Source organism: Strix uralensis, chromosome 5 (assembly GCF_047716275.1).
Source record: "Strix uralensis isolate ZFMK-TIS-50842 chromosome 5, bStrUra1, whole genome shotgun sequence".
Taxonomy (NCBI): Eukaryota; Metazoa; Chordata; class Aves; order Strigiformes; family Strigidae; genus Strix; species Strix uralensis.
In genome coordinates, this window is record NC_133976.1 from 14,019,282 (window position 1) to 14,031,482 (window position 12,201).

At 42.7% G+C, this 12,201-nt stretch overlaps 1 protein-coding gene across 1 annotated transcript in view; it reads right to left on the bottom strand.

The window, feature by feature from the left end:
- Window positions 1-12,201, bottom strand: part of FBXL13 (F-box and leucine rich repeat protein 13) — a 98,550-nt gene that overhangs the window by 63,601 nt on the left and 22,748 nt on the right. The window contains exons 8-9 of the mRNA XM_074869907.1: window positions 6,751-6,846; window positions 666-801 (exon numbers count right to left, since the gene is read on the bottom strand). Coding sequence (XP_074726008.1) covers window positions 666-801; window positions 6,751-6,846 — 232 coding nt within the window. The remainder of the gene's footprint in view (window positions 1-665; window positions 802-6,750; window positions 6,847-12,201) is intronic.

Genomic DNA, 12,201 nt, shown 5'->3' on the forward strand with positions numbered 1-12,201 from the left:
TAAACACCTGAAAGGTGGGTGCAAAGAAGATGGAGCCAGGCTCTTTCAGTGGTGCCCAGTGACAGAGGAGACATAAGGCAACGAGCACAAACTGAAACACAGGAGGTGACGTCTGAGCATCGGGGAACACTTTTTTTATTCTGAGTGCGACTGAGCACAGGATGCCCAGGGAGGCTGTGGAGTCTCCATCCTTGCAAGATCTTCAAAAGCCATCTGGACATGGTCCTGGGCAATCTGCTCTATGTGGCTCTGCTTGAGCAGGAGGTCAGACTGGGCGACCTCCAGAGGTCCCTGCCAACCTCAACCATTCTGTGATTCTGTGATAATTATCTCAGTAGAGTTGGATTCTGACATTCTGATATATTTAAGCACATGTTTGCATTCCAATCTTATTTGTCATATTACAGTATTTCACACATAATATAAACCATTCTATGGCATTCTAGCAATGTTCAGTCATATGGATATTGCTGGACCTGGAGACTGTAATGAAAGAATGGGGGCTGCATTTAAAGTAATTTTACAGATCTCATACTCACATTGCTTCATTATGGCTGGACATATAAAGAAGAATATAGGCAGCAAAATGGGACAATAGCAAAGCATAGAGTTAAGACACAGTTTAAAAATATAATTACAATTTTAAAAATACATGTAATACTTACTGATACTTTTAAAGGTAGGCCAGTGAAGAGAATAGCAACCTCGAAGATTCAAATGTAATACATATGGACGCCACTTCTGCAAAATATTTACTACTATTTGGTCCTGAACTTTATGCTTCACTGCTGAAAAATTGATCTAAAAATTTTAAAAATTGATATATAATTCAGTACTAAAAATAGGTAGTACATACAAAATACACATCATTATGAAAATCACTAGTACATATATGAAGTTCTATGTAAACACTGAATCAATAGTCTGGAAAACACAGAAATGTCTGTGTATTACAAATATAAAAATTCTAGACCTCTGACTAAAAATACTTAAATGTAGAGAAAGCATGTATCTACAGTATTTATGAAACTGAGGCAAGTCTTGAACTGATTAAATACGACATGTCAGAATATTATGTGTAAAGAAATTTGTCAGACTTGAATATTTACTTTATTTTTTTCCCTTTAATATGTATAAAATCCTAAAGTTGCTGAAATTTTTTTTTTTTTTAATTGGTGGTCTATTGATACATCAAGATATCAAGAATATGTAACCAACCATCTTAGTTTTAGGACAATAATCCTTAAATGATTTAAGCTGCAGGCTGGGGATATCTAGATCTTTAACTAAAACCGTAATTTTTTTTAGTATTTGTCAAAATTTCAAGTTTAAGAAGTTTTAACAAAAATTACTAGAAAATAGTTTTAAAAGTCTATCTACAGAGTGTTTCAAAAAAAGCAGGCAAGCCAACATACAAACACTTAATAAGAAATATCTCCTTTTTTGGAGAAGACTTTTTCATGCCTTCTTTAAATTTATTCATAAAAAATCCAGAAAAACCTTTTTTTCCCTTTTGTATAAACTGCTACAGCTATACCACACCAGTTTGTTGTACATTTCATAATATGTGTTTATTATCCAAACACCTTGAAAAATCAATCACCATTATTTCTAAGCAGAATGCTTGGAAGTGGCTACAATACCAGGAAGTCAGAAGTTCAGAACTTTTTTCAGTTTTTCAATTTCTTATTAGGATTTTTTTCTTCTTACATTAAAATTATCAGTTTTCATTAACATCATGAATTCATCATAGTAACTTAAGACTAGACCTAATAAAGGCTCCAAGGACCTACAACCTGGGCACTGCAGTGACTTTTAGGTGTTGGTGCCCAGGGTAGATACAACAACTCAAATCTGAGCAGAGACTACAAAATATACATGACAGCTAAGCACTTCAAGTGGTCAATTTAAAGAAACTCACACAGAGAACAGGCAGCTGCCTAGAACCAGACAGTGGGACACTGTAAGCAGCATTGGTTGAGCCCTCCGGAACTTCTTCACCTCAGTCAGGAATTCACTTCCAGCTACCTGGGAACTAGAGCCTGTGTCCCACCCACTCAGGGGACAGAACAGCATATTTGGAAGACCCAAGTTCAAATCTCTTCTCAGACTCAGTTCACCTTCTGGATCTCAAATGGATCTCCAAGTGGGACAGAGGTGCCTAGTGTCAGGGCCCTGGGTTCACCAACAGGCTCTGCAACCTCTTCCTTCCCCAGGGGATTAGGTACTTGAGTCCAAGGTCAGCTCCTACATGGTGCAGCAGTGTAATTCTGGATAAGACTGTTGTGAAAACAATTCACTGTGTGAAAGAGCTGGAGAAGCCTCATTAGGAGTTTCCCCACTTGGTTTCAGAGCTGCCCTTAAGCTCAGGTTCTGGCCCTGAGTCTTTGCTTGAACCACACGTTAGGCATGTCTGTGTCCAGCCATGTGTCTGGCTGACCCTGACCCTCACTCATGGACTTCACTTCCTGACTTGACCTTGGAGATGCCTCTTCACTACAGGGCTGACTGGCAGTCTCTGGCGGGTGGCTGACCCTGGTTACTCTCACTGGAGCTGATCATGAGCACACTGAAGGCAATAGCAATGAGCTGTGTGATTGTATTTTTAAGTTCAAGGCAAAGACTCAGAGTAGCTATGTCAGGTGTGGCCCCAAACAGACCATACTAGCATGGTCACGAAATCTGCATTAGAATGCAAGTTGACTGAAACGTGTGTGCTAGAGAATTGGACTGCTAAGGTAGAAGAAACAACGCAGCACCTTGGACACTGACATGTGCTCTGGAGACACAGTGACCACCTCAACAACCCTTAAGAGTTCACGAGTATGGAATTGAGCTGGTCTGCACCACTTGTTCCAGGGATGACAAGAGCCTCTCTAGAGCAAATACAAGTAGTCTCAGAGTATCTGTAACTGAGTTTACATTCTCCTTCCACAGTAGTCATATAGCACCTGTTCAGATTACCTAGGGAGCCTAAGACACCTCACTTAACTGTCTAAATTTAGTGGCCTATAGCTAAGCCTTAGTAGCCAATTCTCTTTCAATTCCACTGATTTTATAATGATATACCACAGACAACTTCATCTGAGTTGCTCCTACTTTTTTATTCATGTAGAACTGTCCTGGTTTAGCCAGGATAGGGTTAAGTTTCCCCAGCAGTGGGGGGGGGGAAGCTCTAGCCGGGTTATTCATATATCATGCTGACCCTATTAGAAGCTGAAGTAAGCTTAACTGGGAAGGACTGGCATAAGCACCCCATTGTGACTGGCCCAGATGCCCCGTGCATCCTAGGTATAGACTACCTCAGGAGAGGGTACTTTAAAGACCCAAAAGGGTACCGGTGGGCCTTTGGTATAGCTGCCCTGGAGGAGGTTGAGCAATTGTCCACCTTACCCGGCCTCTCAGATGACCACTTGGTGGTGGGGTTGCTTAAGGTTGAAGAGCAGTGAGTGTCAATTGCCACCAAGACGGTGCACCGGCAGCAGTACCGCACTAACTGAGATTCCCTGGTCCCCATCCATCAGCTGATCCGTCGACTAGAAAGCCAGAAGGTGATCAGCAAGACTCATTCACCTTTCAACAGCCCTATATGGCCAGTGAGAAAACCCAATGGCGAATGGAGACTAACTGTGGACTACTGTGGCCTGAATGAAGTTACGCCAGCAATGAGTGCTGCAGTGCCGGACATGCTAGAGCTCCAGTATGAGCTGGAATCGAAGGCAGCCAAGTGGTACGCCACGATTGACATCGCTAACGCGTTTTTCTCCATTCCAATAGCACCAGAGTGCAGGCCACAGTTTGCGTTCACTTGGAGGGGTATCCAGTACACCTGGAATCGATTGCCCCAGGGGTGGAAACACAGCTCCACCATTTGCCATAGACTGGTCCATACTGCACTGGAGAAAGGTGGGGCTCCAGAACGCCTGCAGTTCATTGATGATATTGTATGGGGGGACACAGCTGAGGAAGTCTTTGAGAAAGGAAAGAAGATAATTGAAATCCTCCTGAAGGCTGGTTTTGCCATCAAGCGACAGAAAGTTAAGGGGCCTGGAAGGGAGATTCAGTTCCTAGGAATAAAATGGCAAGATGGGCGTCGCCACATCCCAATGGAGGTGATAAACAAGATAACAGCCATGGCCCCACCAACCACCAAAAAGGAGACTCAGTCTTTCCTGGGCGCTGTGGGGTTCTGGAGGATGCACATCCCAAACTACAGCCTGATTGTGAGCCCTCTCTACCACGTAACCCGCAAGAAGAACAATTTTAAATGAGGCCCAGAGCAACAACAAGCCTTTGAACAAATTAAGCAGGAGATTACCCAGGCAGTGGCTCTCGGGCCAGTCCGGACAGGGCAGGAGATTAAGAACGTGCTCTACACCACAGCCGGGGAGAATGGCCCTTCCTGGAGCCTTTGGCAGAGAGCAGATGGGGAATCCCGAGGCCGACCTCTAGGCTTTTGGAGCCGGGGATACAAAGGCTCTGAAGCTAACTATACCCTGACTGAGAAGGAAATACTAGCAGCGTACGAAGGAATTCGAGCTGCCTCAGAAGTGGTCGGCACTGAGACACAGCTCCTCCTGGCACCCCGACTGCCAGTGCTGGGATGGATGTTCAAAGGAAAGGCTCCCTCCACACATCATGCAAAAGATGCCACGTGGAGTAAATGGGTTGCGTTATAACACAACGGGCTCGAATAGGGAACCTCGACCCCCCAGGATTAGTAGAAATGATCATAAACTGGCCAGAGAGCAAAGATGCTGGGATGTCACCAGAACAAGAGGTGAAACATGCTGAGGAGGCCCCACCATATAACGAGCTGCCAGAGGAGGAGAAACGATACGCCCTGTTCACTGATGGGTCTTGCCGCATTGTGGGAAAACATCGACGATGGAAGGCTGCAGTGTGGCATCCCACACGAGAAACCACTGAAGCTGTTGAGGGACAAGGTGAATCGAGCCAGTTTGCAGAGGTGAAAGCCATCCAAGTGGCTTTGGAGATTGCTGAGTGAGAAAAGTGGCCGAGGCTCTATATCTACACTGACTCGTGGGTGATAGCAAGTGCCCTGTGGATGTGGTTGCAGCAATGGAAACAGAACAACTGGCAATGCAAGGGCAGACCCATCTGGGCCGCTGAAGTATGGCAGGACATTGCAGCCCGGGTGGAGAACCTCGTTGTGAAGGTGCGCCATGTGGACGCCCATATACCCAAGAGTCAGGCCACTGATGAACATCAACACAACCAGCAGGAGGACCAAGCTGCTAAGATCGAAGTGGCTCAGGTGGACTTGGACTGGTAGCATAAAGGTGAACTGTTCATAGCCCGGTGGGCCCATGAGACCTCGGGCCACCAAGGCAGAGATGCAACATACAGGTGGGCTCGAGACCAAGGGGTGGACCTCACCATTGACACCATCGCAGAGATCACCCATGGATGTGAGACATGTGCTGCAATCAAACAAGCCAAACGGGTGAAGCCCCAGCGGAATGAAGATCGATGGATGAAATATAAATATGGAGAGGCCTGGCAGATCAACTATATCACACTGCCACAGACCCGCCAAGGCAAGCGCCACATGCTCACAATGGTGGAAGCAACCACTCGGTGGCTCGAAACTTATCCAGTGTCCCACGCCACCGCCCGAAATACCATCCTGGGCCTTGAAGAGCAAGTCCTGTGGCGACACGGCACCCCAGAGAGGATTGAGTTGGACAATGGGACTCACTTCCGAAATAACCTCATAGATGCCTGGGCAGAAGAACACGGCGTCAAGTGGGTCTACCACATCCCCTACCATGCACCAGCCTCTGGGAAGATCGAGCGCTACAATGGACTGTTAAAAACTACATTGAGAGCAATGGGGGGTGGAACCTTCAAACACTGGGACATACATCTGACAAAGGCCCTTGGTTAGTGAACACAAGAGGATCTGCCAATCGAGCTGGCCCAGCTCAGTCAAAATTTCCACGTGTTGTAGACGGGGATAAAGTCCCTGTGGTGCGCATGAGGGACCTGCTGGGAAAAATGGTCTGGGTTAGTCCTGCACCGGGCAAAGGCAAACCCATCCACAGGATTGTTTTTGCTCAAGGACCTAGGTGCACCTGGTGGGTGATGCAGAAGGATGGAGAGGTCTGATGCGTGCCACAAGGGGACTTGATTGTGGGTGAAAACACACCGTGAGTTATACTGTGCTTTTGTTAATTTTTCTTTGTCAATGCTAATTGCTAAGTGGCAGCTGGATGTGACGCACATGGTATAGAATAAAGGGGTGGATTATGTCCTGGTTTAGCCAGGATAGGGTTAAGTTTCCCCAGCAGTGGGGGGGAAGCTCTAGCCAGGTTATTCATATATCATGCTGACGTCACATCCTGGCGCGAGCACGGGAAGAATTGGTGATCGCGTGAGTTGGCGCAGCCAGTTCTCTCACTGCTGTATCGGTATATACTTTGCTCTGTTCATTGTTATCACTGTTATTCTTATTGTTGCTGTTTGTTGTGTTGCTGTTGCTCTGTTGTATTAAACCTTTCCTTATCTCAGTCTCGGGGCTTTGTATTTCACTCCCTTTGTGGGGTAGGGGCAGCGGCTGCGTGGTCTCAGACCCTGGCAGGGGCTAAACCATCACAAGAACAAGTCAGATTCTGAGATAAAACTTTTATCCTAGATATTTAACATTCTTAAACTACCTCCTTGCCTCACTCTTTTTTAAAACAAATAAAATTAAAATAAAATATTGAAAGTGATTATCTTACTTACAGCACTCCATAACGAGCTGTTCTGAGTTAGTAGCATCCACGTTTGGCTAACTTGAGCACATCTTGCCAGATCAACTAAATTTACATAACGGAAAATCTACATCAGAAAAACACACATACATGATATTAAAAAACCAATCAATAAGAAGCACTGCTTTATTAAATGATACATATTCATCTATCCTAAACAACCAGAACTATTTTCAAATTAAATACTTATTTCTTAGGAATTTAAACATACCTTTTATAGCAGAATGTCAATAATTACTCTCATTAACAGCCTTAACAAAGAGTATGAAAAAATGGCTTTGCTTAAAAGCTCATAAATTCAAGCTATGACGGAGAATGACAGGGATGTTTCAAAAGAAGATTTTTCATGAACTATCAGCAGTTTCATTTCACCTATATTAAAACAACCCTTGTTAAAACACCTCTCCTAAACCTATTTGAGACAATATAATTTGGACTAAAGCTTTGTAGATTAAATACAGTAGTTTTAAATTCAACTTTAAACCACCTGTGAAGAGTTTCTGTAGTTTCTACCTCAGACGTCTTTTTAATTTTACTAATACAGTATAATTTAACTAATTTGATTTAATAATTTCATTTTAATTTAATTAGATTTAATATTTTAAGTAATTTAACTAATATAGTATAATTTGGTAAATCACAGAATCATAGAATGGTTTGGGTTGGAAGGGACCTTAAGGATCACCTAGTTCCAACCCCCCTGCCATGGGCAGGGACACCTTCCACTAGAGCAGGTTGCTCAAAGCCCCGTCCAACCTGTCCTTGAACACTTCCAGGGAGGGGGCAGCCACAGCTTCTCTGGCCAACCTGTGCCAGTGTCTCACACCCTCACAGTGAAGAATTTCTTCCTAATATCTAATCTAAATCTACCCTCTTTCAGTTTGAAACTTTAAACATCTTTCAGGACATTACCCCTCGTACTCTCATTACACTCCCTGATAAAGAGTTCCTCCCCATCTTTCCTGTAGGTCCTCTTTAAGTACTGGAAGGCTACTATAAGGCAAGCTATATAGATAAATATATCTATAAATCTTTAACCCCAGAATATTAAAGTCAATGTGTTGCATTATGGTAGAAAAAATATGAAAACTATACTGATAGTTTGTTTTATACAGTTAAAATATTCTAAAATATACTGATACCACTAAGCAAAATTTTGAAAGAATTAAATTATAGAATTCCAAAAAGGTCTTGTCCTGGTAAATAATCTTAGATACAGCAATCTCAGGCCATAAAAGTAAGAGACTGAATGAAGATAACATTTGGCAAACTTCTGCCATAGCTCCTCACCTGCCATTTTTACAACCAAGTGTCAAACAGCATTTCTGCCAACAGAACGCTAATGTTTCATCTTAGAAGAAACTTGGTAAAATGAAATGAGGGAAAATATGGTAAAATTTAATGTCTTTGCTATAGAAGGAAATATGCATTATATTACAACCATCTGAAAATGTAAGATGCATTTAAGACTCAAAGACAAAGCGCATACGCAGAATTTTATGTAAAACAGCTGGATTATTTACATACTAAAACCTCCCATATCCATAATCATTTGCAGAACTGAATTACTACATCGTATGCTGAAATATAAATATCTGATATGAAATGCAACACTTAAAATGTGCAGTTCTAAGTATGAAAAAGAAACCAGCTGAAAGGAACACAGAGAATAAAATCCCATATAACTTTTTCTAAAGCAACTTTTATGTAAAGAAAACTTTACTCTTGTAATGTCATTACTTTCATAACTGCACAATAATACATCATTGGCAACAGTTTAAACCTGGTACAGTAATTGACTGATAGCAAAAATACATAAAGAACTTTCTAACTTTATCCCATAACTTGTCACTGAAGATTAATTTTTATTAATATACATTTTCAAAGAGCTTAGCACTTAAGATATGTACCTTAATAGTAAGATGTCAGAGAGAAAACATAGCAAACATGCCAGTGTGTTTTATAGAAGAGTATTTCCATATTAGTTATACAACTTTCCATACAATAATGCACACCATAAAACTTGTTTTCCATTATAGCGGTATATGAAGCATGGCTTGAAATATGCTCCAGAAAAATGAATGCATACTCTGTACAGAGTTCACTCAAACTATACAGGCACAAGAGAAATCTTGAGTCAAATAGAGGATTTGAGACTTAAATGAGTATTGTAGTCAGAAGAAATACACATAAAGTCTCGTAAAAGTAAGGAAATAATTGCAAATGTTGTTTCACTACTGGTAATCAACAGAGCTAAGAAGTGAAGAGAGAGTGACTGTCTGTGTAAGTGTATTTAATTCTCCTGGCAAAACTGGCTGCTCGAGGCTTGGATGGGCACACGCTTTGCTGGGTAAAAAACTGGCTGGATGGCTGGGCCCAAAGAGTTGTGGTGAACGGAGTTAAATCCAGTTGGCGGCCGGTCACGAGTGGTGTCCCCCAGGGCTCGGTTTTGGGGCCACTCCTGTTTAACATCTTTATTGATGACCTAGACAAGGGGATCGAGTGCACCCTCAGTAAGTTTGCAGATGACACCAAGTTGGGTGGGAGTGTTGATCTGCTCGAGGGTAGGGAGGCTCTGCAGAGAGACCTGGACAGGCTGGAGCGATGGGCTAAGGCCAGCTGTAGGAGTTTCAATAAGGCCAAATGCCGGGTGCTGCACTTTGGCCACAACAACCCCCAGCAGCGCTACAGGCTTGGGGAGGAGTGGCTGGAGAGCTGCCAGTCAGAGAGGGACCTGGGGGTGTTGATTGACAGCCGGCTGAACATGAGCCAGCAGTGTGCCCAGGTGGCCAAGAAGGCCAATGGCATCCTGGCTTGTATCAGAAATAGCGTGGCCAGCAGGGACAGGGAAGTGATCTTACCCCTGTACTCGGCACTGGTGAGGCCGCACCTCGATGACTGTGTTCAGTTTTGGGCCCCTCACTACAAAAAGGACATTGAATTACTCGAGCGTGTCCAGAGAAGGGCAATGAAGCTGGTGAAGGGTCTGGAGCACATGTCGTACGAGGAGCGGCTGAGGGAACTGGGGTTGTTTAGTCTGGAGAAGAGGAGGCTGAGGGGAGACCTCATTGCCCTCTACAACTACCTGAAAGGAGGTTCCAGAGAGCTGGGGATGAGTCTCTTTAACCAAGTAATAAGTGATAGGACAAGAGGTAATGGCCTCAAGTTGCACCAGGGAAGGTTTAGACTGGATATTAGGAAGCATTTCTTTACAGAACGGGTTGTTGGGCGTTGGAATGGGCTGCCCAGGGAGGTGGTGGAGTCCCCATCCCTGGAGGTGTTTAAGAGTAGGGTCAACATAGCACTGAGGGATAGGGTGTAGTTGGGAACTGTTAATGTTGGGTTGATGGTTGGCTTTTCCAACCTAGACAATTCTGTGATTCTGTGATTCTGTAGAGTGCATGGATTACCAAAGTGCAGGTTATCTTCGTTATACTGAAATATGCTTTATAATAAATGAGTCACTAAAAACTGTTAGAATCAAAAGAGAATGTTCTAATAAAAAAGATGTTTCACTGACAGAAATATTATTTCTTTAAGAGAAACTTTTATCCTGATTTATATTCTGTGCAGTTCTACTGAAATGAACAGGACTGAAAAACATACCAGCTAGAACTCATTTTTACAATTAAAAGAAACAAGCAGAAATTTCAAGATTATTCTACCAAGATTTAAAAAGATCTTACGTTTCAACCTATAGCAACTACCTAAAGGCTACAATTTCTTTAGCTAGAAAAGGACAAACCAGGTAAGAAAATCACTGATCATGTGTCTTTTACCACTAGCATTTAATTGCAGAGGTAATACAATCAAGCAATTTGCCTGCTCCTCAAAATAAGCTGCTGTCCCACAAGTTGTCTGTTTTCACTTCATATAAACTACTTAAAACAATTTTAAAAATCAGGTTTTCTGGCTTTATGTTTTTATTCTGGAATCTTGGGAGCTTGCTATAGCCATATTCATTTTAAAGATATTTAGGTGGTTCAGAATGCAGTTGGGGACTTACTAAGATTTTTTTAAAGTACAGAAATGTGCAGGCCCGTTTCAGTAGCAAATTCCTTCTGTACACCACATCCCTTCAAAGACTTGCATCCCATGAAAATTATAGTTGGATCCATTACAGGCTTCTCTAACCAGAAGTCTGTTTAATTTGGACACGTGGATTATTTCCTTAACTTCAAAACTCAATCTAATTTAAAACTCGAAGGAATTTTGACACAGCTCACAAACAGTATTCAAAGTATTTGAATAAATGGAACTATATGACTTGTTAGAATGAGAAAGAAAATATTGACTGTATTATTATTCATTAGTAGGGTTTAGTTTCACACTAGAAGAACAAAAGCAAGGCTTTTAATTTGACACTCTCTTGCTAGTAACCTTTTGAATTTTCAGTTCTGGAAAGGTCTGTTGAAACATTTATTTCATGTCAGGTCAAGACCACAGTAGCCAGCTTTAAAGCACAGCAATCATTTTCTGTCAATAACTCAACATTATGGTACTGTGGTACCACTGACTTTTTAAGGAAACTAATTTACAAAGCAAATGGTTTCCAGCTGGCCCTGAGGACAGATCTTGTCCCAACAGTACATACAAACTGACAGATATTTTTTGCATAGAAGCAGAACAGAAAGCTGCAATAAATGATAGCATACTAATAATGATATTTACTAAATATCCTGTGATTTTGAAATGATCCACTGCCAAATATCATCCACAGTGCCAGAGACAATAAAGTCTCCTTATCATAAGTTCCAAAACTTTGAGAAGTCCAGGCATACTTTATTTTCCAGTCTGTGAATGTTCAGAGCAAACACAGGTTTGGCCTGGAAGAGACAGCACCCAGTAACAATCTCCTGTTGAAGGAGGCTGTACCTACATACTGGAACCACCAAAAAGAGAGCATGAGGATTCATGGGGGGAAAGAAAGGAAGACAGAAAGGAAGAGAGAGAAGAGAGGAGAGGGAAAGAGAGGGAAAGAGAGGGAAAGAGAGGGAAAGAGAGGGAAAGAGAGGGAAAGAGAGGGAAAGAGAGGGAAAGAGAGGGAAAGAGAGGGAAAGAGAGGGAGGGAGGGAGGGAGGGAGGAAGGAAGGAAGGAAGGAAGGAAGGAAGGAAGGAAGGAAGGAAGGAAGGAAGGAAGGAAGGAAGGAAGGAAGGAAGGAAGGAAGGAAGGAAGGAAGGAAGGAAGGAAGGAAGGAAGGAAGGAAGGAAGGAAGGAAGGAAGGAAGGAAGGAAGGAAGGAAGGAAGGAAGGAAGGACGGGAGGGAGGGAGGGAGGGAGGGAGGGAGGGAGCTCTGCCTTTCTACAGCAAATGGTTAGGCACTCAGCTAGTGGAAGCTCTGGTCTCTGCCAGTAAACAGAAGAGCTCTTTTTGCACTTTCCATACTGAATAAAATAGTGACAGCTCAAGAAACCCAGTGAC